The following is a 27320-nucleotide window of genomic DNA, read 5'->3' as shown; positions in this document are numbered from 1 at the left end:
GTAGATATCCTGAGCCATGTCCTCTGGCCCTGACCCTAAGGTGAATCTCAGAAAGCGGGTCTTGTTAGGTGTCATCAGTCGGTTCTGACTCAGAAGGAGATGTGCCACCCCTCCCACCCCCTCACCCCCCAGTCCTGTGCATTCTCGCAATGAGCCTTCCACTTGAGCCCACCACTGTAACCGCCGGGTCCAGTCCCTCCAGGGTCTTCCTCTTTTCCCTCCCTCTGTCCTTCTGCTGCCCTCTCTGGACGACATGTCCAAAGCATGTGAGGAGAAGCCTCGCCATCTTTCTAAAGCAGCGGTTCTCAACCTTCCTAATGCTGCAGCCCTTACAAGCAGTTCCTCTTGTGTGGTGACCCCCCCCCACCATAAAATTATTTGCGTTGCTACTTCCTCACTGTCATTTTGCTACTGTTATGAATCGGGCGACCCCTGTGAAAGGGCCGTTCGACCCCAAAGGGATCGCAATCCACAGGTTGAGAACCGCTGCAGTAGCCTCCCCAGGAACACATGAATCACGAGACGAGCTTGCGGTCATCGGAGCCTGGGTGCCTCCGGTGCAGGCGAGCCTGGGCAGCCCGCTGGAGGTCTTGAGCTGTGGGGCTGGGAAGCTTCAGTGGTGAGTCCATGTCTGCCTAGAGAGCCGTGGCACCAGGAATGAATGTATTTTACCTTTCAATGTATTGTTCACCTTCTTTTGCGTTCAGGTGAAGGTAGAGCCCATCTAACTTTCAACAGCCGGTGCACATTTTGCCCTCGGCCTGCCATCCCACCTCCCACCTCCTCCCTGGTCTCCCTGCTTCCCATCTTCCCCTTGCCCTAGCCCTCTAACGTGGCCTTCCTCATCTGAAATAGTTGATTACTGTAACAGGCGTGACTGAGAACCATGATCTCTGGGGGCCCACCAGTCACCCGTCAGTAGGCCTGGTGTCTTTTATGACTAAGTTCGGTTGCACATTTCTCTCCCTTTCTATCACTATTTTATTTCCCCATCTTTATGTTAAAGTGCAAGGTCTCATTCCCTGTCGAAAGCTTTCCCCATCTCTGTTGTTAGTTAGGGACCCTGGGACGGCGTGGTTACACACTGAAGGTTGCCACCTTGAAGCCGGCAGCTGCTCCCCTGGAGAAGGGGGCACTTTCCACTCCCCTAACGCGTTATCGCCTCAGTTCTAGCCCGTCCTGCAGGGTGGTTGTGGGTGGGCATCGATTCGATGGCGGTGAGTTTGGGTAGTTGCTGGACTTGCTGTTGCGACCCGGACTCCTGGAGACCCCAGGTGGACAGAGTAGTCTTCAAGGCCGGGACCCTCCCAAAGCCTGTTTTCCGAGGTGCCTCTGGATTGGTTAAGCATCCTGCATCACTGACTTCACTGTGCGGAAGAGTCAGCTCCTGGTCCTGCTAAAGATCGATTCTGCCCTCAGATTCCTAACAGACTCTGGATTCCTAACAAAGCCTGGTACTGCTTTGTAGAGACCCTCCGATTCGCAAGGCCCTACGCCAGTTCCGAGAGTTGACTCTGGCCCTTAGGGAGTGTCATGTTGGGCCCCTCTAGAGTTTAGACAGCTGTAGTAGCAGTCTATGAATCATTGAATTCATCCAGAAAAAAACAACTCCTAGTGGACCCTGCTGAGAGGCGTTGACTTATTCTCGAGCTCCCCCATGTGGCCTGACGGAAAGTTGACTTTGCAGCCTTGTCCCCAGCCGCTGCAGCGGAAGGGCAGCGCTGCCAAACGTGACTCATCCGGGTCTGTGAGCAGCCCAAACGAACCCTGGCGCTCGGGTGAAAGTGTTCATCTGCAAGAAAATACGTTTGAAGGGACTCAGCAATACCCAACAGCTGAACTGTGTGTGGGCGCACTTGAGGTTTACGTGCATTTTCCCTTCTCATTTTGTCTAGTCATCGTGGGCACGCTCGAGGCCGAAAAGGAAAGGAGGAAATCAGGGCTGTCGTCGAGAGTACAGTTTCGAGGCCAGGCTTCCGAGCCCAAGTACACTCGGGTTCTCACTCTGAACAGGCAGAAGCAGGAGGCGTGCATGGAGGAACAGCTCTGGCTGCAGGTGAGGCTGCAGGGGGCCTCCCCTGGCTTGTAGAGAAGACTGGATGAGTTACATTGTGTTTCTGAATCTTAACGCTAGCAACCTTCCTATCATTCGTTAGGACTTTCTTTTGGACTTTCTGGTTAGCGTTCTTCTGTCTGTGACTTAGGGCCCTTCACCCTGTCACTGTATCCTTTCCAGGAAAATATCAGAGATAAGCTGCGCCCCATCCCTATCACTGCTTCAGTGGAGATCCAAGAGTCTGGCTCTCGTAGAAGAGTAAATTCGCTTCCAGAAGTTCTTCCCATTCTGAATTCCAACGAACCCAAGACAGCTCAAGCAGATGTAAGTTTCTTTTTTGTTTGGCTGTGTGTGTGTGTGTGTGTGTGTGTGTGTGTGTGTGTGAGAGAGAGAGAGAGAGAGAGAGAGAGAGAGAGAGAGAGAGAGAGATGCTAAGTCACATGCCTTTGAAGGCACTGGAACTAGTGCCTTTTGCTTTAAGTCAGTTTTGTTCCAATAAAATTTTTAATAGATACTGTGTCGGAGAAAGGGAGGGTAGTGGGCTGCTAACCTCAAGGTCCATGGTTCAAGCCCACCAGTTGCTCCAGGAAAGAAAGAAGAGGTTGTTTGTTCCCATGAGGATTTATAGTCTTAGGTGAACTCGATGACAGTGGATTTGGGTGTCTGAGACTTGTTTCCCAAATTAGCAATGGACTTAGAAGATACCAGGTAGAATTTGGAGACAGGATTTCTTTTTTTTTTTTTTCCCCTTCATGATTTTTAGCCACTGCAGCTAATTATAAAACAAAAACACCAAACCCCCTGCCATCAGGTTAATTGCAACTCACAGTGACTATATCGGGTCCCTGAGAGCAGATAGCCTTGTCTTGCTCCTGCTAAGGGGCTGGTGGGTTTGAACTGCAGCCCTTGTGCTTAGCAGTGCCGCACGTATTCACTGGCGGAGTTGTCGGTTTCTCACTGAGAACGTTGAGATGTAGAAGTCAAGCCATTTGACTAGCCTGACCAAGAACTCATCAAATCCAGGACTCTCAAGGTCCAGCACCACACGAGATTCTTGGCAGTGGAATAGTCTTTGAGCGCCTCATGTAGCCTAAGGAACCTTAGAAAGCTGCACGTGTATTGTGTGCTTTGCTGGAAATAGCATATGAGGTGGGGTCTGTTTTCAAGGGTTTAGGGTGACTGGGAAGCCAAGTTGAAGGTGCCTTGGTGGCACACGGGGTTATGCATCGGGCCGCTAACTGAAAGGTTGGCAGTTTGAACCCACCAACGGCTCCACATGAGAAAGTTAAGGCAGCCCTTACCAATTTGCTTCCCTAAATACTAAAGCCTCAGAAACCCCATGGAGCAGTCCTGCTCTGCCTACAGGGTGGCTGTGAGTCGGCCTTGACTCCCGGCAGTGGGTTTGTTTGTTTTAGGAAGCAGGGTTAGGTTGAGCCTTGTGGCATCTTTTTTTTTTTTTCCAGACCAGCTCCATAGTTCCTACATGTTCAGTGGCATTGATCCCATCGGTCAGTTGTGTGCCCCCTCTCTGCCCTCTTTCGAGTTGTTCCGCCCCATTAACATAAACTCGGTTCTCCCGGAGGTCCCTGTGCCATTTTGGGTTGTCCTTGCCATTTGATCTGCGTAGGTCCTAAAAGGGCACCGTGCTCAGGGCAGGCAATCGGACTAGTTAATCTAAACACCTGGTGGGTTTATGCTGCATTTTGGGGACCCTTTTGGTTAGAGGTATAAAGATTATCCTAGGGCAATCGTTTTGGGGCTTCATCCACCCTCCATAGCTCCAAGGAGTACACTTGATGTCATCTCGGGTTGGCGTGTGCACGAAGCCCGGTGGGGCTTGGAGTGTCTGTTCTGCTCGGCCTCTTGGCCTGATGGGTCACCAACACGGCTTTTCAGAAATCAGTCCTTGCTGCGTGCGGCCTGGGCTTGGGAGCTGGTGCCTAAGTCTGTGCTGTCAGTCTTTATCCCCACCAAATACAGGACCTTATGCTTTGAAGGCCCTCGGTATTTTATATTATTTATCGTTACTGATGTTTCAGCTGTACATGTTCCCAGCCCCGTAGCCACGTTAAACATAAGAGTGTTTAATTACTTGTCCCTGTGATAACCGAACAGTTAGCATTGTGCTAAGTACTCCTGTCACTTGCTTCCTGGCCTAGAGCTCAAGGAGCCCTGGGGGCATGGTGGGCTGCTAACCACAAGATCAGTGGTTCAAACGTACCAGCCACTCTGTGGGAGAAAGACGAGGTTTCAGTCTGCTACAGCCTCGGAACCCAAAGGCGACAGTTTTATTCTGCCCTGTAGGGTCACTGTGAGTGAGGCAGCATTGACTCCATGGCAGTGGGGCTGATAAGAGTCTACTCCTCCATAGCTCCGCTGTGAGAAATTAAAGGAGTTGAAGTGTGTCATTATGCTACCAAGCATATCATCTGTATCATTAAGCATTCTTACTGTAGCCTTAGACAAGCCGGATGATGGACTCCTCGTGATACCCGGTGATAGGTAGACTCCGAAAGATTAAGTGGCGTGCCTAAGCCACCGTCTCTTTCACAGCCATGCAGTCCGTTCTGACTCCTAGTCGATTCTGACCCGATAGCACAGGTTTTTTCCGAGATTGTAACTCTTTACTAGAGTAGAAAGCCTTGTCTTGCTCCTGTGGAGCGGCCAGTGGTTTTGAATGACTGACACAGGGTGAGCAGCCCACCATTAACCACTACACCCCCAGGGCCACACAGCTCGGTCAATGGCAGGGCCGAGTTTGGACCCCAGACCCAGGATGTTACAGACTCGGGGTGTTGCAGACCCGGGGTGTTGCAGACCCGGAGTGTTAAAGACCCGGGCCGGGGTGTTACAGACCCGGGCCGGGGTGTTGCAGACCCGGGGTGTTGCAGACCCGGGGTGTTGCAGACCTGGGGTGTTGCAGACCCGGGGTGTTGCAGACCCGGGGTGTTGCAGACCCGGGATGTTACAGACCTCGAGCTCCTCCTCGCCACCACCCTGCACCTGTCAGAGCAATCTTACAACATAGATTGGGAATTAGATGCTTGACACAGTGTCTTTGACACTTGATTTGCCAGTGACCTTGTCATTGCAAGGAAATGAACCATGTGGAAACAGCCCCTCGCCTGTGTAGAGGCCTCTCTGGGGCCTGGGCGGCACGCCAGTGCACTGATTTTGACTCTGTCATCTTACAGGTACACTTCTTAAAAGAGGGATGTGGAAACGACAACATCTGTAATAGCAACCTTAAGCTGGACTATAAGTTCTGTACCCGGGAAGGAAATCAAGACAAGTTTTCCTATTTACCAATGTAAGAGCCCCTCTGCCACCGTAGCAAAGTGACCCGAGCGTGCTACCTCGTCAAGCGGCCTTCAGTAAGCAGTGGTGGCTGAATGCACGGGAGCACTGTGATGTTTTCTCTCTTGTGTTCTGACAGCCGAAAAGGCGTTCCCGAACTCGTTCTGAAAGACCAGAAGGACATCGCTTTAGAAATAACGGTGACCAACAGCCCCTCCGATCCGAGAAACCCCACCCTCGACGGCGACGATGCCCACGAAGCTAAGCTCGTCGCCACGTTCCCCGACACGCTGACCTATTCTGCGTATCGAGAACTGAGGTCTTTCCCTGTAAGTCAGTGCTCCTCAACCCTCCTCCTGCCGCGGGGACCCTCTAATGCAGTTCCTCGTGTGGTGGGGACCCCCAACCATAACATTATTTTCAATGCTACTTCATCACTGTCATTGAGCTACTGTCGTGGATCGGGCGACCCCTGGGGAAGGGTCGTTTGACCCCCACCCCACCCCGGTGGCGACCCACTGCTAAGTGTTTGGCAGGCCTGCTGCGGGGTTCCCATGCTGATGAGGAGCTGGGAACGACTTCCTTGTCCTCTTGTAGGAGAAGCAGCTGAGCTGCGTCGCCAACCAGAACGGCTCGCAAGTGGACTGTGAGCTCGGGAACCCTTTCAAAAGGAATTCCAACGTAGGTGGCACCTTCCCTACTGGATTACCTTTTGCTGCCTGACGGCTCTGCTTGGCTGGTGTTCAGCGGTTGTTTGTTTGTTCTCAGGTAACCTTTTATTTGATTTTAAGTACGACGGAGGTCACCTTCGACACCACGGATCTGGACATTAACCTCAAGATGGAAACGTAAGCGAGCTCCTTCAGGCCCCCATATGCCGTGCGGTGGGGCGGCGGCCTGGTCTAGCTCGTGAAAGCAGCATCGTCGTACTAAGCAAGCTGGCGAGTAAACTAAAGCCCCATGGTTTTCCTGTTCATTTCAGAACAAGCAATCAGGATAATTTGGCTTCAATTACAGCGAAAGCAAAGGTGGTTATTGAGCTGCTCTTATCGATCTCCGGGTAAGTGTCTGTGTTGAGTTGACCACAAGTCGATGTTTGAAAGAGCCCTTTCGGTCCTCGCTCACACGGGTGTGTTCTGCATTGAACAGCGTGGCCAAACCCTCCCAGGTGTACTTCGGAGGCACCGTTAAGGGCGAGCAAGCGATGAAGTCCGAAGACGAAGTGGGAAGTTTAATAGAGTACGAATTCAGGGTAAGTGGGAGCAGAGTCCCGCGGATTGATTCCCTTATCCCAACGCAGACAGTCTAATAAATGGGATTTATAAATAACTGAACAGCGAGGTGCTGGGGGAGGGGCCCCTCAGAAAAGGAAGGTGGGGGGGGCGGTTGTAGAACTCAAAAGAATATAATTGACACCATTGAGTTGTAAGCGTTGAAAAGGTTGGATCGGTGTGTGCTTTTCAATGCATATTCTCAATTTCAGATTTGTTCAGAATCACGGTCCGTCTCCCCCCCCCCCCCCCCCCCCCCCCCCCCCCCCCCCCCCCCCCGCTCTAAGGTAGAATTTTAATGTGTATGCTTTAGACACAAAGTAACGCTTGCTTTTTCTACGGGGAGCCTACAAAACAACAGTTGACGAGGAAATAATTCATATGTGGCTTTAGAATGTGTAAAGTTTTATTCCTTTATTCGAAGGCCTTCTTTCTTAAATGCTGGTGACGGCATGGGTGGTGGCATCGTCTCCCTTCCACAAGCCCACCTTTGTGAGAGTGGCTGTGACTTTGGGATATGCCGATATCACAAAAGGCCATTATTTTCTTAGCTCTGGGAAGAGCTTGCTTTCTTTTTCTGCTGACTCTGGAGAAAGGCCAGCTGGGGCTCCACGTGTCTGGGAATCTGTCTCCCCCATGCCTGGGAGATTCTTAGTGCAGGGTCCTGGAGTCCAAAGGGAGAGTCCCCTCCCAGCTCTTCCTTGATGGTAGTCAGGTCCCTCCTTCCCTGCTCACTTCTCTCTCCCTTTATCTAGTAAAGAAACAAGGTGATCAGGCCACACCCCAAGGAAACTGCCCTTACATTGTATCAGAGCTGGGACCTGAGTAAGCATGTTGATTCCCGTTTAAGCTGACTGAGCACATCAGCTTGCACTGTTATGACTTCATAACAGAACTGCCAAACCATGGGGCTCAGGGCCCAACCAAGTTGGCACCTATTTTGGAGAGCACAGTTCAATCTTTGAGTCTCTTAGCACCGCAGACGATCACGAGAGGTCATGGTGGTGGCCATGATCTCTGTGCAAGTGTGGTTGATGGAAAGAAGTCTTGGGTTCTGGAGCAGGACACTCCACATAGGCAAAGATGGTCCTTCCCTCTGACTTTCGGGTTCTGTGGCAGGAAGTTGCTCTGTTACCAGCCTAGATTCATGCCGATCATATGGTTTTATGGTCTTGGTTATTTCCCCAAGACTCCCCAGGTAGTGTAAGACAGGAGCGCTTTACTTTACAGTAAGTGAGGGTGGCCTGGAGCAGGTTGGGACACTTCCTCTGTCCACATGACATCCTCCAGCAGGTAGTTTCCAAGCAGCGCACAAGTGCACATGACTCTTCCCCTTGTCCTGGGCAGGTGGAGGACGTGGTCCATCCAAGTGCCAATTCTGTTGCAGTTTGCAGGTTTTCTGGATTGAATTAGCAATGAATTTCTCTAAGGTTTTCTGTTTTTCCCAGTCCGTCTTATTTTATTGAGATATAGACCACATAACAGACCTCATAGAGCTCATTCGTTTAAAGCGTACGATTCATTGGTTTTTAGTATCCACAGAGCTACGCAACCATCATTACAACCTAACGGCAATCATTTTCATTGTTCTGGGAGGGACCCCACACCCATCAGCAGGGATTCCCATCCCCCATGCCTTCCTCACAGCCCTGGGCAACCCCACTAATCTGCTTTCTGTGTCTTTGATCGTCTTAAAAACAAAAGTGTACTGGCAAGAACCTTCGAGCGAAATTTTCTGTTTGGGTCCTGCACTTTTAGTGAAGGATTGGGTCAGATATTTGGGCTTTTTTCTCTGGGTAACAGGGACTTGTTATTTAACGTTGCTGTTTAACGTTGCCATAAAGAATCATACTGAAGAATAGGTACGGTTTTCCAACAGGTAATTAATTTGGGCAAGCCTCTGAAAAACCTTGGCACAGCAACCTTGAACATTGAGTGGCCTAAAGAAATCAGCAACGGCAAATGGTTGCTTTACTTGGTGAAAGTGGAATCCAAAGGACTGGAAATGATCACCTGTGACCCGCCAGGGGAAGTCAACTTCTTGAACCTAAAGGTATGTGACCCGATGGGTCCGCTGTCCCCATAGTTGTAGATGCGCAAAGGTGACTGGATGGGAAGTCATCACGCTCCTTCGGAAACTGGCATTGGGGCATGGTGGTCTTTCCCCTCGGCGTTGCAGAATCTTGGTTTACATTATGGAGTGACCACGCCAGAGAAGAGCTTCGGCTGGGTAGTGACCATCCTGGGGAAGAGGCAGAGAGTCCTATAGTGTTGATCCAAGGCCATGGGATTTCTAGCTTCACGACCAACGATTATGTAATATGGCAGCATTGATAAAGAGCAATGGGACATGGTCCTAGGGGGCTAGAGGCAGTAAGCACACCACCAACCTTAACTTCTCATCTCATTGCACCAACCAAAACTGTGTTGCATTTATTTGCCATAAAAATAACCAACAGACCCAAATATATGGCAAAAAGGTATTATCGGTACCTTATAACAAATGCAGTACCTTATCAATACCTTATTTTTTTAAGAAAAGGTATTATCTATACGTTATTAAAAAACCACACACACACAAAATGTCTCACTACCGTCAAGTTGATTCTGACCTTAGCAAAGACTCTTGGAAGTTTCTCGTGGTTCTCTTAAAGGCAGTATGTACTGAGCACAGTCGTGTGGAGTCTCAGGCACTGTGCTAAGCATTTTGTCTGCTGCTTTCTCGTTTCTTTCCCTTGGTGGCCCTGGGAGGTAAGAAGTGTAATTACCCTGACCCGGGATGCAGAGTCACTCTCTTAGAAAGAGGCAGCGCCAGGCCCTCCCTGCCCCCCACAGGAGCCTGCTCCACACCAGTGTGACTGATGGCTCATTCCCACGGCCGCCTGCTTGATAAATGTTTGCTTCCTCACTGCGGGCCCATTTTAAAATACAAGGTCACTGAGTGGGAGCAGTGTTCACAGCGGGTGGCTGATAGATAGCTTGGTGCCCTGTCCCTCAACTTAACAAACAAGCCAACCAGAATGGCCCAGCTTAGTCTCCCCAGTGGTTATTATAAGGAAGGGTGCAGGGTGACAACTTGTCATTTGGGGGGGGGGGGGCGGAGTGCAGGGGGCTTCAAAAGTCCATGAGGAAATAGAATGAAAAGGCAGCAGCCATTTTCCGTGAACTTTTTGAAGCCCCTCATCCATCTCTGACTTCAGTGTTCCCCTCTGAATTAGTCGTGGGGCAGCTTTTGCCCCGTTCTTTCCCCAGTCCTCGGCGTCGCTTAGGCATTCAGGTTGCGTGGACTGTCTCCAGGGGGTCCTGAGCCATGTAGGGGTGCAGGAAGAAGATTGGACCCGTTTGGTGGGGAGTCGGAGCATCCGAGCGGGTATTTGGTCAGCGTGAAAGGAACTGCCGGAACAAACCTGACCGTGTGTTGGGACGAGCAGACACTGGCTGCCCAACAAAGTTAGCTCCGGGGCTTTGGTGCCGGGAGCAGAGTGGCTGAGCTCCATCGCGGATTGAGAGACTCGGCCTTCACGGGGAGGCTGTGCCCCATTCGGATCTGCCTGGTAGTGAAGTGCAGGCGGGACTGGCTCGGCTCTAACTCTTCGCAGGAGTCTCGCCACTCAAGAAGGAAACGGGAGACTGCCGAGAAACAGACCGACGACAGCAGGAAATTTTCTCTCTTTGCCGAGAGAAAATACAAGACCCTTGTAAGTATTTTCAGGAGCCAAGAAGATTGGCCAGCGGGGTGGGGGGAGAAGGTCGTCCTTCCCCCCCCCCAACGTTGCCTAGTAACCAGTGATCTTCCTCTTCCCTGGAGAACTGCAGTGTGAACGTGAAGTGCGTGCCCATCAGGTGCCCGCTGCGAGGCCTGGACAGCAAGGCCTCCGTGGTTCTGCGCGCGAGGTTGTGGAACAGCACGTTTCTAGAGGTGCGAGTCTCTGCCCGCCCCGCCCGCAGTCACAGCTGCCACCTGCGAGCCCATTTCCCCTTAGTCACTCCCTTTGCCTCTCACAGGAATACTCTAAACTGAACTACTTGGACATTCTGATGCGGGCCTCCATCGACGTGACTGCCGCCGCCGAAAACATCAAGCTGCCAAACGCAGGCACTCAGGTGAGGGGGGGCCCCAGTGTTCGCTCGGCTCGTTGAAAATCACGGTCTCCATGCCCACGGCCTCTTTGGCTGCTCCTGTCCTCAATTGCACGGTCTTACCCTGTTACGGAGAAAGCAGAGACTGTCTTTACAACCAGACTTTCCAGACTCTGGTTCTCTTTCTAACAAGTGGCCAATGACAACCCACTGAATCACAGTGGTCTAGTCCCATTGGGGGGCGGGGGGGGGGTGCCACGAGTCCTGCAGCTGACAGCAAGCCACACTGTGTTTTAGTAGTCGTTGAGAAAAATATGTGAACCTGGGATCATCTTGTTCCTCAGAGTATGTGGTAGGCTTGAGAGCCATTGGCCCTGTGGAAGAATCCCTTCCAGCCCTATAGAAGCCCATGGCTTGTACGGTCTCGGCTGGTACAGCCGTCATCGCAGTGCCAGGATGATGGCAATGTCATGTTTGTCCATGGGGTCATCCGTGCCTGTGTCACCAGATGCAGTTACTGGAAGACACAGCCCCAACCAAAATCCCAACCATTGAGTTGACTCCCACTTGCAGAGACCCCGTGCCACAGAATAGGACTGCCCACGGGTTTCTCAGCCTGTCTGACATCTGTACGGAGACAGACAGCCTCTTCCTTCTCCTTCATGCGGCTGGTGCATTTGATCCACTGGCCTTGTGGTTGGCCAACCCAACGCTTAACTCAGTGTACCACCACAGACCCTTCGTTATAGGAAAACCTCTCTCCACATGAACCCAGAACTGAACCTTTGCAAGAGAGGCCCTGATTTACGCCCCTTAGGATGAGTTCAGAACACGTTCTCCCTCTTGAGTGTGTGTCCCGGATAATGACGGGAACATGCCGCCCCCCTTGCACAGGCCTCTCCCCTTGCTTCAGAGCCAGGCACTGCAGCTCCTCGGGGATCGGCCTGCGGGGCACAGCCAGGCCGGCACCAGCCCCTCTCTGTCCTGGGCCTGCCTTCGCTGGGCGGTGCCCTAGTTCAGATGTATTCTCAGTGTACCCTGGAACCAGTCCCTTCCTGCATCTCAGCCCCACACTCCGATCAGCCCAGCTGAAGCGGGGGTTTGAAACATTTCCTGAAGACAGTGTCCGCGGTTCTAGCTGCTGATTTTGAATTTGGTTCTACAGAATCCCTCCAGTGTTTTTTATCCACACTTGTGGTCAAGCTCCATTTCCCTTATCCTGCCCCGGAGCAGATTTTAAAGACCGCAGTGTGTGAAATGCACCTTCCCTTTGAATGCAGATTTGCTTGGGGGCCCATTGTTTGCAAGGAAACCTTTGAGATCTTGATTTGTTGCTCTCCTTACTTTCACGGTTCAAAACTAGTCCACACCTTCTCTTCATCTGTGCAGTTGCCACACAGGTTGAACGGGTTGGGGTTCCTCGTGCGGAATGTGTCGGGTTCTTTGGTAGACTGACTGCACATCACAAGAGACCTGGGGGCGGGGGCATGTTGTACCAAGAGACCGAATGGAGGAAGGACCGAGGGATGGTGTGTGACTTCTCTTTAAGTTGAGTCCTGATTGACGAATGGGCATTTTCTGATGTCAGTCATTTAGCCAGCTGAAATCTAGTGAGCTTCCCAGATCTATCTGAACCTCCCCAATCCCCCTGATTTCTGGAAGACACTCAACCTTACACCAAAAACCAAACTCACTGCCATTGAGTCCATGCTGACTCATAGTGACCCTATAGATTCTCTAGTGTAGAACACAGTAGAACTGCCCCTATATGAGTTTACAAACTAACTCTTTACAGGAGTAGAAAACCCCACCTTTCTCCTGCAGAGCGGCTGATGATTTCGAACTGCTGACCTTGTGTTTAGTGACTCAGCAAATAACCACTCTGCCACCAGAGTGTCCTTCAGTCTACAAACCAGGATACATTTGTCTGGGACAAGTGTTAACCCAGGCATGATGCTGAGACGAGGGTATAAGGCAGGACTGTCCCAGGCTCACAATGACAGGTGGTTACCCTCACTGTAATTCTTTTGCAAGTTAGGCCAGCACACCTTCCTCTATCTTTATCAATAAGGCTTCATAAAAGTCTACACCTGCCCCGAGAATCCTTTCTGTGCATCTCTGGCCGAAGGCAGCTGCCAGCAGATCAATCCCACATGGCCCTAGGGGACAGAGTAGGACTGCTCCCTCAGGTTTCTGCGACGGTCCATCTTTCCTGGAGCGGACAGCTAGTCTCTATCCCACGGAAGGGCTGCTAGGTTTGAGCTGCGGATCGGCTGCAGTAGCTTTTCATGAGTTTCAGTCAGCAGCTCTGAGAAGGACTCTGTTCTAAAAGCTGGAAGGAGAACTGACATTTTAACGTTGATCAGACATTAAGAAAATGCCTCTCTTTTACTAGAGAGTTCATTTGGATTCTTATCACGTAACGTTCAGAAGAATACCACAGTCGATCAACATTGTCTCCCCCGCATACAACAAATAGCAGGCTCAGAGGATGTCATATTGAAACCCATAGTTGTCTGGCTTTTCACGACTTGCTCTTTCACTTTGCAACTCTCAAATTCAAATGAGGAAACAGAGTCCAGGGAAGGTTGTATCTCCCTCGAGGTTGCAGTCAGCAAGTGGAGACGAGACCTGAGTCCCACGACTCCCACTCCAGTGCCGCCTCTTCTGGACGATGATGGGACCTGGGTCCCTAATGGGAATGAAGGCCTCCTGGTCCTGCCATGGGCTTAGGCCTTGGAGAACTCGTGCCTCCTAGTGGGCCTTGGAGGCTTTGTTGTGACCCTACTTTTGTTTACTAATGGGTGGATTTTGTGAGGGGATTACTGCTCTCTTATGTCTAGAACCCATTTCTTTAGAAAATGAGACATTGGCTTATCTCTAGGATTTTCATTCATCGCGCCTTCTAAGCTGCAGTTGCTCAGACGTGAGTTCTGCGTGTTTCTTTAGTATTCGATGGGGCTGTTGTTCTGCAGGTGGCGCTGAATTCTAGAGTGAGGAAGCCTTTCTCTAGTGTGGGTGTCAGTTTTACCCCTCTCCTGCCTCACCGGCCCTTTCTAGTCCGAAGATCAGGGCCTTTGGAGAATTGAAGCCAAAGCAGTCTAGTAAGTCTTGTCATTTGGTCTCTTAATATTGCAACTTCTTTCTAGTGCTTTCCTCCTAGCTTTTAAAAAATACAATAAAAAAGAAATCTTTTTGTTTCTTAAAACCCAAACCGGGTCGAGAGGGTTTTTTTTGTTCACTTTGCAGAAAAGCACCTTCTAGGTCACTGTAACCAAAAATCGTCAAAAGCAGAGGTCATTGAGTTCAACCGAGGGACGCGGTTGTACGTTAGCCTTTATTAAATTAAATCCGTCTAGTTAAGAAGGATACGATGCCCTCTCCCTGTCCAGATACTAGAGAAGCCAAGTTGAATGGGACACAGGGCTTCAGTAATTCCTACAAGAATTATTGAATTACGCCAACAAAGGAGATTATTGACTGCCTGTGATTTCCAAAGAACTAGAAAGAGAATGCTTGGCCAGTCATAAAGATGTGGAACAAAATATGGTGGGTGAAAGTGAGCACACCACTTAAAGGAATGAGATTTCAGGGTCAGAGTGGGGGTGGGGGTTGCTGTGATACTGCTCCCTGGGGGTTGCTGGCACCACCCCAGCAGGCCTCGAAAGCAGGTACCCACCTACACTTTATCCTGGTTTATGGGCTAGAGTACAAACACTTTTTAATTGCCAAGGGGGCGATGAATTCTACCACCATCCCCTGAAAAGGAGCAAGAGGCCAAGTAAACTTGAAAAACCAACGGCTTAAGTAGAAAATACAGTGTTTTGGAAACGATGATGGCAACATATGCACAGGTTTGCTTGATGGAATTGATTTACAGACTTTTATAATATCTATAAGAGCCGCCCAATAAAATGGTGTGAAAAGGAAAAGAAAAATCTATTGTCTAACTTCAGAGCTGTAAGTCTTTTGAGATGGGTTCTTCTGTAAGGCATACCAGCAAAGAGTGGATCTGGTGGGTTTGTACAGAGAATGGAATGGCCCTCACAGATGAGTCCTTACACAGCCGGGTGGGTGTGGTGCGGGATAACATGACCGAGGGATTCGGAACAGGACTTGGCAGCCTAACATGTCCGAGGCGCTGCTCAGCGGTGGAGACCTGGAACCTCTGTGCCTGTGGGAAAGCGGAGTGGAGGGAGGCTCACCTAGTGATGCTAGATATTTATGAGAAAAAACAAACTCTTTTTGAGCGGTAAGGCCCTCAGGCGAGATCAGTGCTTGGCGAAGGCTATCCCGTTTGGTAAAGTGGAGGGCAGGGAGAAAGAGGCAGGCCCTGGGCAAGATGATTGGCACAGTGGCTGCGACCATGGGCTCAGACATAAGCTCAGTTGTGAGGACAGCGCCGGACCAGCCAGTGTTTCGTTCTGTTACACATTAGGGTCCATATGAGTCGGAACCAACTTGAAGGTACTTGGCAACAAAGCCCTCTTGCCATTTCTAATCGCCTCAGCTTTGTATTACCTGTCATCCTCATCCGCAGTGGCTGTGACAAAGGCCGGACCGCTGGCAATCACAGTTGATCTTTGTTTACCTGGTTCTAGAGTCAGGTCCACTTAGCTCCACCCCAGCTGGAGAATGGTTGATTCATTGACTCATTCATTCATTCAATCTTTCTCTCATGCACGTGCTTCAGTTGAGAAGTAAACCAGAAAATAACAAAAGCTTCCTTACTGCCCCACCCACCCCCAGGTCTGCCCTTCAGGTGTGTAGCCCAGTCCCCTAGTTACTCTTTAAAACACATTGATTAACATACAGTTTCTAAAAGGCCCCAAGCAGTGATTTGTAATTCTGGACAACATGAGGGCTTAGAGCTCTCAGCAATGCCCCTGCCACCTCAGGATGCCAACTCAGAACTAGCCCGTTCCTGCCCCTGTGCTCTCGGAGCTGCACTGTGTGTGAGAATAGATCCCCGTCCCTTCCCCCTCCAAATTTCCGGAGATTGAGAAGGCCCGATTCACAGATGGATTTCTCGGAGGGAGTTTATTAACAAGGCTCTTCCATGGACCGTCTCCACTTGAATACTTGGCAAAACTGACTTACAAAAAGGAGCACCAGTGGGTAAGCCCTTGGATGCCAACAGGTTGGCAGGTCAAACTCACCCAGTTCTAGTAGTTTATGGAGAAAGACCTGGGACCGGCGATTGGTAAGGATTCTGACATAAAAAGCCCTCTGTGGAGGCTCACAGTCAGACTGGGGTCACTGGGAGTGGAAAAGACTTGAATGACCACCTTGTACAGTGGGTGGTGTGAGCCCCCTTAATGGAAAGGTTGGAGGTTTAAGGTCACCCTGAGGTCTCATGGGAGAAAGGTTTAAACATCTGCTTCTGAAAAAGTGGCCACTGACAGCCGTCTGGCGCACGGTGCTGCAGTGACAGATGGGGCACCAAGCCTGATAGTCACGAGGCTGTCTCTGCCAAGTGGCCACCTTGCTCCCAGGACGCACCCAGGGTGGACCTGTCCCGTGCGAGATGGGGGAGACCAAGGTGACTGAGCGTCCAGAGTCTCATTGGAAGATTTTGTTGTTTTGTTTTCAAAGATAGTCAGTTTACCACTCATGGTAAAATCATCCACTGATTTATCTCCTCACTGCTCCCTCACTGTTTTGTTTTCTTCCTTCTTTGGTTGCTCTACAGCAGCGGGTCTCCACCTTCCTCAGGCCGCGACCCTTTCAGAAAGTTCCTCGTGTGTGGTGGGCCCCCAAGCATGACATTATTTTCGTTGCTACTTCATCACTGTCATTTTGCTACTGTTAGGAATTGGGCGACCCCTGTGAAAGGGTCTTTCGACACCCCCCCCCAAAGGGGTCGAGACCCGCAGGTTGAGAACCACTGCGCTACAACCTTTAAGGAGGAACTGGAGAGGGAAATGCCTAAGCTCTAAGGAAAAGACGCCCAGGTGTGTCATCCGGCATAGGCTGGAAGCATTCCTAGGTTGCATCCAGAATGGAATAGGTGACTGAAAAACACTTCTCTCGGGAGCTAAATTCTCCTGCTGGGTTTCGTTTAACCTTTTATCCTCGATTCAGAAATACCAGATACTCCAACAGGGACTCTCTAACCAGTGTGGCTCCCAGACTCCTGTGTAATCACTTGGTTTTTCATGTGCTTTGGAAGATGGTCTCCTGGCATCCCTACAGTCCCCTTACAGGCTCCTGAATGCTGTAACGGAGTCTTTGGGAATTGCTGTAAAGTTTGTAACATGCTTAACATCTGAAGGAACCCTGGAGGCATCCATCATGGGCCAAAGGAGAACGCCAGGCTTTCTGCCCCCGCAGACAGTTGTTACTGTCTCAGAAAGCCCGCGTGGACACTTCTTCCTTGTCTTAAGTGTCCCGGTGAGTCAGACTTGACTTGATGGCTGTGAGTTGAAAGCTGAAGGAAGCATGCCAGCTCATGGGGCATCCACTGGCCCTTTTCTTGCCATTGCTGAGCATGAATTAAAGAAGGTGTGATGTTTCTTTAAGAGACCTCAGCTGAGATAGGTGAAGCAAGCTTGTGCGGTGATGAGGGTTGAAACTCGGATCCGCCATGGTTTTTATTGTGCAGTCCTCGCCCTCTCTTGGTCGCCAGCAGATGTTCAAAATGATAGCAAAGAAACAACGCCTTGGTCGGAATGCCATCCAGGATTTCCCAGCTTTGGGAAGCGATCTCCACGGAATGCCTCCTGAGGGGCAGTATTCTGTCATGAAGGGAACGAATCTTACGTCAGGAAGTCTTATTCACTGATAGATTGCATTGTCCAGAATGTCTGCAATCCAAATTAGAAGCCCACGCTCCCAATAGTACCTTCGTCCCAGGGTATGACAGTGGTGTCTTCTCCGTGCCCCGCAGGTCCGGGTGACTGTGTTTCCCTCCAAGACTGTAGCCCAGTACTCGGGAGTGCCTTGGTGGATCATCCTGGTGGCGATCCTGGCCGGGATCTTGATGCTCGCCCTATTAGTGTTTGTACTGTGGAAGGTAAGTCAGAGCTGCCGTTTGACTTTCATGATACAACTATTTCAGCTTAAAAAACAAAAAAACAAACCTTTTTTCGGCTTAAACACATTTTTTTTAAGTTCATGTCTTTGAGAATAACACTGATAATGTTTTCCTTTTCTTTGTTACATTCTCCCCCAATATTTCGTTAGAAAAATGTTACAACATAATGAAAATTTGAATAGAGTGAACACCGATTATATCTACTTTTCTAGTCATTTGTCTTTAATGTTTCTTAAATGTGTTGATTTTGATGTCTTATACATATTATTTAGCATGGCAAATAATTTTTGGTTCCTTATTTTTATTTATTTTAAAAAATCATTTATTGAGAGCTCCTACAATGCTTATTATAATCCATACATCAATTATATCAGGCATATTTTTACATATGTTACTATCATTGTTTTTTGATTTAAATTTTTTTAAGGTGTGCCAATTCATGTTTACTCTTTTTAATCATTTTATTAGGAGCTCATATAACTCTTATCACAATCCATACATACATCAATTGTGTTAAGCACATCTGTACATTCACTGGCATGGCAAATAATATTGTCTTAGTACTTGAACATTTTCATCATCTAAGATGAAATTCCACACCTAAGTCACATTATTTGTTTCACATTAGTCTGGACTAATTAGCCTGATTTTAATTCCTATATGGAAATGTCCATGGCAGCCATTCGGGGGTTGTGACCGTGAGTCAGAATGAACTTGACAGCAACTAACAATAGGTGGCAGCCCAGAGTAGGAGGAGGACGTGAAAATGAAGGAATGGCTCTCTCTAGGGATCATCGTAGCCTGTATGTGGAAGATGGGGTTTGTAACAAAGTGTGAATAGTATGAAATAGTCTTCCACTTGCTTCCTACCGGTAAATAGATGATGTGACCAAACGTGTATGCGTAAGTTCATACGTGATGGTTTCCAGAAGCGATAACCTACAGATTTCCTATTATTTCCAGTGAGTGATGTGGATTCACACCCTTATCTGCAATCCCAGATTCCAAAAGGCTTTGGAAGTGGAGAGTTTGTAGTGACTTAGATGGCAGCAAACCCTGACCCGGTCGGAAGAGGGAACAGGTGTTTACTTGTCCATTGGCTTCACTACAGGGGCATTACATGTGCAGCCTGCTGCCTTTCTAAAAACAACAAATTCTGAATTCCCAAACCTCTGTTACATAGAGAGCTTTGATGAGGGATTCTGCACGCAACCTCCACTCTCCTACAAGCAGGCACCTCCTTATCAAGGGGTGCAGGAGAGAAGACTTCAGGAAAGTCTCGCCTTTAAAATACGGCCCTCTATTTTATTTTTCCAGTTTCCTTTTACCCAAGGCTAATCATTTCCCTGCCGTGGGACACTGGCATTTCTTGGCCGTTTATTAGGACAGTCTTCTCTGGAGCAGTTTATATTGCCAGTCTCTGATGAGAGTGTAAACGGGGCGAGGGGCAGGGATTGCTGTGTGTGTTGAGGCCCTGGGACACCGGTTCGTCTCCGCTGTGTAGTAAGTGTGTCCGACTAGGTGCTCTCAGTGGTGTGTTTTGAGAGTTCTCAAGAATCCAGACTTCCAGGCAGACTATAAAGTCAATCAGTTAACCTTCTACAGCCTCCCTATGAACAGGACTTTTATTCCTTTATAGATTTTTTTTCATTTAAACTGAACTGTGTATGTATTAGAGTCATGAAATGTTCGGGTCTTTAGAAGAGGTTGTGCATGCTCACGTAGGCCTCGAGGCTGGGGCTTGGGTCACCGTTCAGACATAGAATGCTCTGAGTGCTAGGATGCTAACTAGAATTTTGTCTGGAGGAAAAAGAAAAGTCCACTGAGTTGGGCTGACCGCCTTCGTTTCAGGGAGAGGAAGACATTCATGCTCAGCGACAGTGAGAACATTGTCGGGTTGGCCGGCTCTGCGGTCTGGTCTGTGTCCTCGTTAACCACCTCTTTAGTAGCATGTGTTATTGAAAGCTGGCTGGATATGGTCACTGTCTGTTAAGAGTTGCAAATAGATCCCTGCTAGATCCACATGGTGGGGATCTGTGGGGCAGCGCCCTAAACCTGCACTGCCCGTTAAGGAAGCTGTTAGTGGAGGCCACGTGCGAAAGCTCCCGTTTTATTTCACTTCGATAATGTGCGTTCTCTCGTGGCAGCAGTTGTACGATACTACTTGATGTGATGGAACAATAGGATAACCGTATTTGGTCCCAATAAAATGGTTTTGGAAAAAAAATAATTTGCATATTAAGAGCCAGGGATAGCCAATGGCTGCCAAACGCAGCAACAGAAATGGACGTTTTCACCTGCATGAAGTTGCCAGCTTAGAAGCAGAATGGTGGAGAACAGGGAGATACTCGGCCAGGTGACATTTTAAAGAGCAGTGCATGGCCTTAGGAACTAGATCAAAGTAAATAGAAAATGTTCTCTACCATGGAGGGAAGGAAATTATGGTGGAAAATGGAATTAGGCTTTTATCCTCATTTAAAATGACCTGACCTGAGAAACTCAGGTCTCCACTACTTGGAGGTTTCACGGTAGTTCAGAATGTGGGGAAATGACAGCAATCATTCCTTCATGATGGTGTATTCGAATTTATATTGTGATGAGTCATCTTGCCAGTCAAAACGTCTCAAGTAGATGGCATTGGTTTCATAAAATTTACTCTGAAAGGCAGAAGAATGCCTGCAGCGGGTCTGCATTTTACTTAGGTGGGTGCCAAGTCTTGCGTACAGAAGTTGCCCATTGAAAATGTGTCTGAAAAAGCTGCCGAGCCTTTGTCTTAATAAACTGCAGGAGTCCAGTCTTTGGCCTATTGTCGTAGCGTCCATGTTCTCTTGCAAAGAGAACCCGTCCAAAGTTCTTCTCAGTTTCCTCTGTTCCAAAGAGAATCAGTCTGCTGCCTGACGTCCTTATTAACGTCTGAGCACAGACCCGTGGTGGTCGTGTGGGGCTGAATGCCGTCACGCTCTTGCTGCCTGCTTAGCAGGTGCTGTCCGTGATGGCCTTTTGAGTAAACAAGCTGTCAATAGAAAATGGGTGAAAACCCAAGGGTTTCTTTTTTTTAGCTCGTATCCACGAAACGGTGACATTGACTAAATAACCTTGCTTCCTTGTAGTGTGGTTTCTTCAAGCGAAATAAGAAAGATCGTTATGATGCCACGTACCACAAGGCTGAGATCCATGCTCAGCCGTCTGATAAGGAGAGACTTACTTCTGATGCCTAGTATTGATCTCCTTCTGTAATTGGTAATGGATTGCCATTTTTTTCATTGCTAGCTGTGGGAGCTGCTGTGGTTGTGGTGGCTAACTTTAAGAGCAACCGCTTGCTGTGTGTGTCCCATTAACAGATGTTTCCAGATGTCCACACTGGCTTGCCTTGCTTAGGTTTACTTATTACGCTTGAAAGCTCATTTAAAACAAAACAAAACCAAAAAACCTCCAAGAATCTTTGGTTTCAGGTGAGTTGTTTGGTGTTCTGGTTTTTGCACAGCCTCCACTACCATGAGCATCATCTCCATCGATGGACACGCCCAAGAAGGCATCGGGCGGGCCCCCAGAATGCCCCGGTTTGCCACATGGTGTTTTCTAGTTACGTCAGGCCCACTTGGAATTCCAACGATGCATAAGAAATCAGTGCCGACTTCTTGTCCATTTTGGAATTCCCCACAAACAGAAGCTGGTGTTGACTGCCTCGTTAACCTGTTGCATCTCTTGATGGCCCTTTCTTGCTGTCATCTCTTTTGGGCTCCTTGCTGTGAAGTGATGGGGGAGGGGGGTTGCTTGCAGTGCTTTTTTATGTTGCTCAGAAACCATTGTTTGCCAGCTTAGCACGCACCTGCCTTTTCCTGTCGACTACAGGTCAAAGCCCATTACAACAGAACAGAACTATTGGCATGATGTAAATTGTGTCCCACCTCAGAAGGCGAGCCACTTGGCTAAGTCACCTCCGGTGTCAAAAAAAGATGTTTTGTCTAAAAAGTGCCCTGGGCAGTTTTTATGTCACTGGTTTAATGGAGTTTGACCTTGTTTCACGATCCTAGGAATTTTATTCAGCCTTGGGTCTTTGTTGATTCTGCGCTTGTGTCTTGCTTCTGTTTGTAAACCCATGGAAACAGGAATTGGTAATGATGCCCTTTTCCATTTCTGTGGGCAGGGGGGGATTGAATGACTCCCCGTCAGCACTTTCATGACACTGTTAGAATGAACCCCAACATTGCCACTGCAGTTTCTCACACCTTCCTTACCTTCCCTCCTTGTTGAAATCGTGCAGTGATCACATTGTACAATCCAGGGGTGCTTTGGTTTGTTTGCACCGAAAAACAAATGAATCGATGTTGAAGTGGCCCTGGCATCAAATTCCTTGGTCCACTTTACCTATTGATTTGGTGATAACTATGTGTGCATTTTTATTTTGCACCAAAGTTTATTTTTAATCATTTTATTGGGGGGCTCATACAACTCTTATCACTATCCATCTATCCATTGTGTCGAGCAACAAAGGACATTTTTCTTCTTTTTTTTCCCCAAGGACATTTTTATAACAGAGTAAATTCAGTATATTTTGTTTCCTACAATAACACAGACTGCTGATGTCACATGATGAACTCAGTAGTCAACCCTTCTAGTTATCTTTCATCCAGGCTTCGTTTAGCTGCCCTGCTAAATTGAAAACACCTTTTAAAAAAGCATGTGCATATTTAGTCTGATTCCAAAATCTAGAGCTATGTTCTTGATAACAACCAAGATCTTTAAAAAACCAGACTGAATAATGAAATACACACGCATTTGTATCTTCACTAACAATTTAAATATGAGGAAAAAAGGTAAATCCAAGGGTCTCCCGAACTTCCCAGTCCTGCATGGCAGATGGCTGCCAGCAACACAGTTACTCCGGACTGATCACATAAAAGAGTTGAAGTTTCAGAAATATATCCATAAATCCAGGCAAAGCAAACGACCGTTTAACTTAGTAAAGAGAGATGTGCTAGTAGCTCCCAGAGCCTCAGGAACGAGAGAACTCCGATCCAATCAGTTGAACATTGCATCACTTAAATGACATGCACAATAACTGTGACTGGATCTCCGCTTTTTTTTTTTAAGTTGGACAGGGGCATGATAACATCTTTGGTTTACAGCCTTAAAAAAAAATACAGTGATCGTCTAAGACAGGCGTCCTCAAACTGCGGCCCGCCGAGGACATTTGTCTGGCCCCGCCAGGTGTTTTTGCCCCGTTTGCTTTTTTACTTCAAAATAAGGTATGTGCAGTGTGCATAGGAATTTGTTCATAGTTTAAAAAACCACAACAAAAAACCATAGTCTTGCCCTCCAACAGGTCTGGGGGACAGTGTACTGGGCCCCTGTTTAACTAGTTTGAGGATGCCTGGTCTAGGCAGCGAAACATTAACTATTTTTACACATGTGATGCTGTGATGTGTTTCATGAACTCTGCCAGTCGGTAGCAAAGAGGAGGTGGCTTACATTGGTATGAAATACAGAGACGAGATAGAAATGGACGTTTTTCAGCTCCGTGGCTGTAACTCCTTTCCATTTAGCTCTAGGGACTGGTGTATTTTATCTGCAGGACTATTGGGTTTTTTTCCTTAAAAGGAAACCATTTCCTCCTCTTTTGTGATCAAAGGCTGAATAGACTGCTTCATTAATTCGTTTTCGCTTCTCCTTCCTCCCAGTGTGGATTCTTTAGACGCGCTAGGTACGAAGATCGCGTTCCAGAATACAGTGCCATAAGGATCCCTAAGGAAGAGCGAGAGATCAAAGATGAAAAATACAGTAATTTTGATATCCTTGAGAAGAAGCCATGGATCACAAAGTGGAATGAAAATGAAAGCTATTCCTAGGGGAGCCTCCCCTCTGCCCCCCAAAAAAAGCTCCCCCAAGAACCCAAATTGTTTTCTGTTTTTCACCCTTGGGACACAGAAGTTCAAATGGATTGGAAGGCCCCTTCAACACCTGCCTGTGGACTTCGGACTGACCACACACAGTAGAACTTGCAGTTTGACTGGCGCTTATCATGTGGCCTAAGGCTCTTGTTTTGCACAGCCAAATTTAAAGACCGATGGACCGGATCGGCTTTCTCTGCCTTCACGTAACTCTCGGGGTGGCTGACTCACACGTGCACCCAGGCAATGTCCTGCACACGGCGTCAGAGGATGGCACTCCGGTGCACCAGCCCACCGGTGGCCCTGCCTCTGCAAACACTTCTTCCCTTGGGATGGGGGAACCTGCTGCAAGTGAACTGGCCCCGTTGCATAACTGTGGCCAGGGCAGTTGCAGTTCCATTCACAGCGGCGCTGCCGTCCATTGTGCAATAGAAGGTGATGTGGCCGTCTGCCGCCGGTTTCCGTTTCCTGGGTGTGTGCATGCTTGCTCCCCCCAGACGCTCATAGGCTTACTTCTGCCTCACTAAACCGCACAGGCGCAACAGATCGGAATGCGAATTATACTTGTTTGTATATATCTAGCCCTGGTATTTATTTTTACTTTTTTTTATTTTTGCAAGCCTTTTTTGTGATTGACAGGCCAAAGATTCTCGGATTGACCCCTTCAGGGTGGTGGAAGCAATCAGAATTAAAACTTGGGTGGTCATTGGTTTGACCTAGATTCTTTCCAGCAAGAGGAAAATGCTAGTTCTTTATGAATGTACCAGAGTGTTGTTTTTATAACTTAAACTTAACCTTTAAATTAAGTATAGCATCTCCCTCCAGGACAACCCCTCCCCCTTTCCACCAAGCCCCAAATGGTTTGTTTAAAGAAATAGGATTATAACTGAGTACGATCATTCATTCTTAGCAGAAATTGGGTATTTCAGAGTTTAGAGTCTGGCGTGTGGATTTCTGAATTCCATGCTGTAACTTTCAGGAACTGATTGGAGAGAATGGGTTTGTCGTTGAACTCCCAGGCAGTCAGTCCACTCACCGCCATTAAAACAGGGCTTGAAAACGTTCATGGAAAGATGTCATTGTCTTTCAGTTCCATTCCGCCCCCTGTAAGCTCTTTGAAACCCTCTTGTACTGTGTATTCAGGGTGTAAAAGAAATGTTGAGCGCCTATCCTGTATCCAACCCAACCCCTTTTGAGACTACTGAATAGATCAGATTACCAAATCAATGATAAAATCCATCATGGTGCCCAAGCTTTTGAATGTTAATTAGAACCATTTAATCCCTGAATGGTGTTCCATTTGTTTTTATTTTCTATCTTTCCCTTATCCTATAAAATGGCCTTGGGACTACTTTAGTTAAAATTTACTGGTTTTTAAGGATTTAAAAAAAAAGTAACCATCTTATTCTGTACATCAGTTGAATCTGATCTTCGGCCCTGCCAACAGCTACGTTGGCAAGCACTACATCCAGCTGAAGAGATGTGAAGGCTGCTGCTTTTTGCTAATGACTGGGCTTTGAAGCATTAAATGATCTGGGTGAGAAAGACACCACAAACAGGTGCTAATTGGTTTAGGTAAACAGTGGCCTCAGCGTCTGGATCTTTCCCAAGTACAAAGCGGTGGTGGGCCACAGCTGCTTCTCAGCAGAACTCTGAACCACCCCCAAATACTGGTCGTGCTGTTGGGGTTGCCACAAACATAATTACATGCGTGCTGTTTTGTTTACAGTTATTTCTCTAAGATAGTCCTTAAAATCTCAGTTTCTTGCTTCGGTGACTCAAAAGTCGAATGCACTGGCTTTGTGGGTTGCTAAAGAAGCTGGTGTTTTTATAGCCTCCAGCGAACTGTGTTATAAAAATGAATGTCCTGAGAGGCGGACCCAGGAGGGCTGGGTGGCCCAATGATGAAAGGACCCGAATGTTTGGGCATTTGAATTTAGAACTGTTTAAAAATGTCACCTCAAGTCAAGTCACTGGTCTGTTTGCATTTGATACACTTTTATACTAACTGGTGTTGTAAAGTTTTTTCATGATCAGAACATACCTGTGGATATTTGTGTATAAACCCGTGAAATAAATTTTTTTTAAGAAAGCGTTCATCTATATAATGCAGCACTGTCTGTGCGGCGCGAGCTCTTACCATGTTTTGTAAATGACAACCTGAATTGCCTTTTGTTTGATCAAACCAGACATAGGGTTCACGTTCAGATTACCAAGTAGTCGGCAATGTTTCTATTACTCTAAAAATGCAAACACTGCCATTGAGTTGATTCCAAGACTGGAAATCCTTACAGGGGGACCGGGTCTCACCTTTGTCCCACAGAGCGCCCGGTGGGTCTGCATTGCGGACTTTGCAGTTAGCAGCCCAAGACCCTGACACCCCTGGTGCCGCCTGGGCTCACCTTAGGGTTCCATATCACCTTCGAACTGCCGAAGAGTGCAAGGCTTAGTGCAATGTGACTCAACTGTTTCTTTCCAGTAGTATTCCTTCTTCATAAATAAAGGAAAACGAGCTTAGAGATGGTTCACTCAAGGGACGTAGCTGTTACGTGTGTATTGATTCGGGTGCTTCAGAGCTTTGTGCCTGTGAAGGTTGGCATTGTTTTGAAGTGCTACCAATGTACCAAGAGCAAAGGTCCTGTGGCTGCCTTGCTTCGATAAAACACATCTTGCTCGTGAGCGCAAGTCTAACTGACCTGTGTCGTCACACTGATTGCCAGGACTGACTGGGTGGAGTGAACCAGTGGGGAAACGTTTTCTTGACCTGTGAAACTTGTCTAGCTGTTGGATTTCACAATATAATAAGAGTAAATGAAGGCAAACATCACGCTGTGGCGTGGCATGCCCTGGCTTGAATCTCTTGCCAGTTTACTTTCTTTGGTCAGTGTGTTAAGTAACCAACTTAATGGCATTTGGTTCTTGGTTTGGAGGTGTAGGGGACATCCTAATTATTGGCTAGCATGGTGTTTAGTTCTCTTATTTCACATCATAGTGCCTGAGGGTCCTAAGAGCTTGCCAGCCACCATCCAAAGGACGATTGATCGGTCTCTACCTGGAGCCACAGGGGAAGGAATGTTGGGAGTGAGAGGAAGAAATGGCTGAGTGACTCCATTCACTCCAGGACCATCTGCCTCCTTTCCTAGGAGGCAAGAAATGGATGGTGCCTACCTACCATCTCTGAACGCTTTGCAGAAGAGTCCTGCTCAGAAGAGGGGAAATGCCGAACAGAATTTCCAATTCTCCAGGACTCCATGTGTTCTGCAGCCAGGGGGGCTAGGTGAATCCCCCAAAATACTGCCCTGAGAATCTTTAACACCTTGACACCACACACTTGCCTTAGGCTCCTTAAAACCAAAACATAAACTGGGAGCAGGGCTTGGCACCTCATCAGACTTGGTCAGAAAACATTCAAAAAGATCTTCAGACAGACACGGAACTATTTATAGGTTTTGGTGTGATTTTTTTTTTTTCCTTTTTTCCATGTCTGTATAAGATAGGCAGGATAAACAGTCCCGTGGAGAAAACAGTTTTGTGGGGACATGGGACGGGGGGAAGTGGGGGAAAGGAGAGAGCCAATAAAGCCAGGGACAAGGGAACAACCTGTGATTTAAAATCGATGGTGAGGAGGGTGTAGAACAGCTGGTGGGGTTTGATCAAGTGCAGTGTAGCCCAGAGGAATTACTGAGAGC

General features: G+C 48.1%; 1 protein-coding gene across 2 annotated transcripts in view; it reads left to right on the top strand.

The window, feature by feature from the left end:
- ITGA6 (integrin subunit alpha 6) overlaps positions 1 to 25728 on the top strand; it is an 86901-nt gene extending 61173 nt beyond the window's left edge. Inside the window, exons 12-26 of one of the 2 annotated variants that reach the window (XM_075529261.1) lie at positions 1896 to 2056; positions 2237 to 2380; positions 5251 to 5366; positions 5493 to 5682; positions 5951 to 6034; positions 6122 to 6201; positions 6336 to 6413; positions 6503 to 6605; positions 8504 to 8677; positions 10224 to 10322; positions 10433 to 10543; positions 10630 to 10728; positions 17594 to 17719; positions 20851 to 20980; positions 23422 to 23557. In XM_075529261.1, the coding sequence (XP_075385376.1) occupies positions 1896 to 2056; positions 2237 to 2380; positions 5251 to 5366; positions 5493 to 5682; positions 5951 to 6034; positions 6122 to 6201; positions 6336 to 6413; positions 6503 to 6605; positions 8504 to 8677; positions 10224 to 10322; positions 10433 to 10543; positions 10630 to 10728; positions 17594 to 17719; positions 20851 to 20958 (1673 nt within the window). In that variant the 3' untranslated portion in view covers positions 20959 to 20980; positions 23422 to 23557. Of the gene's footprint in view, positions 1 to 1895; positions 2057 to 2236; positions 2381 to 5250; positions 5367 to 5492; positions 5683 to 5950; positions 6035 to 6121; positions 6202 to 6335; positions 6414 to 6502; positions 6606 to 8503; positions 8678 to 10223; positions 10323 to 10432; positions 10544 to 10629; positions 10729 to 17593; positions 17720 to 20850; positions 20981 to 23421 lie in introns of both variants that reach the window. The other variant, XM_075529260.1, reaches the window with a different exon arrangement.
- The last annotated feature ends 1592 nt before the right edge of the window (positions 25729 to 27320 follow it).

Source organism: Tenrec ecaudatus, chromosome 13, assembly GCF_050624435.1.
Source record: "Tenrec ecaudatus isolate mTenEca1 chromosome 13, mTenEca1.hap1, whole genome shotgun sequence".
NCBI lineage: Eukaryota > Metazoa > Chordata > Mammalia > Afrosoricida > Tenrecidae > Tenrec > Tenrec ecaudatus.
This window is presented reverse-complemented; position numbering and strand designations above follow the sequence as displayed.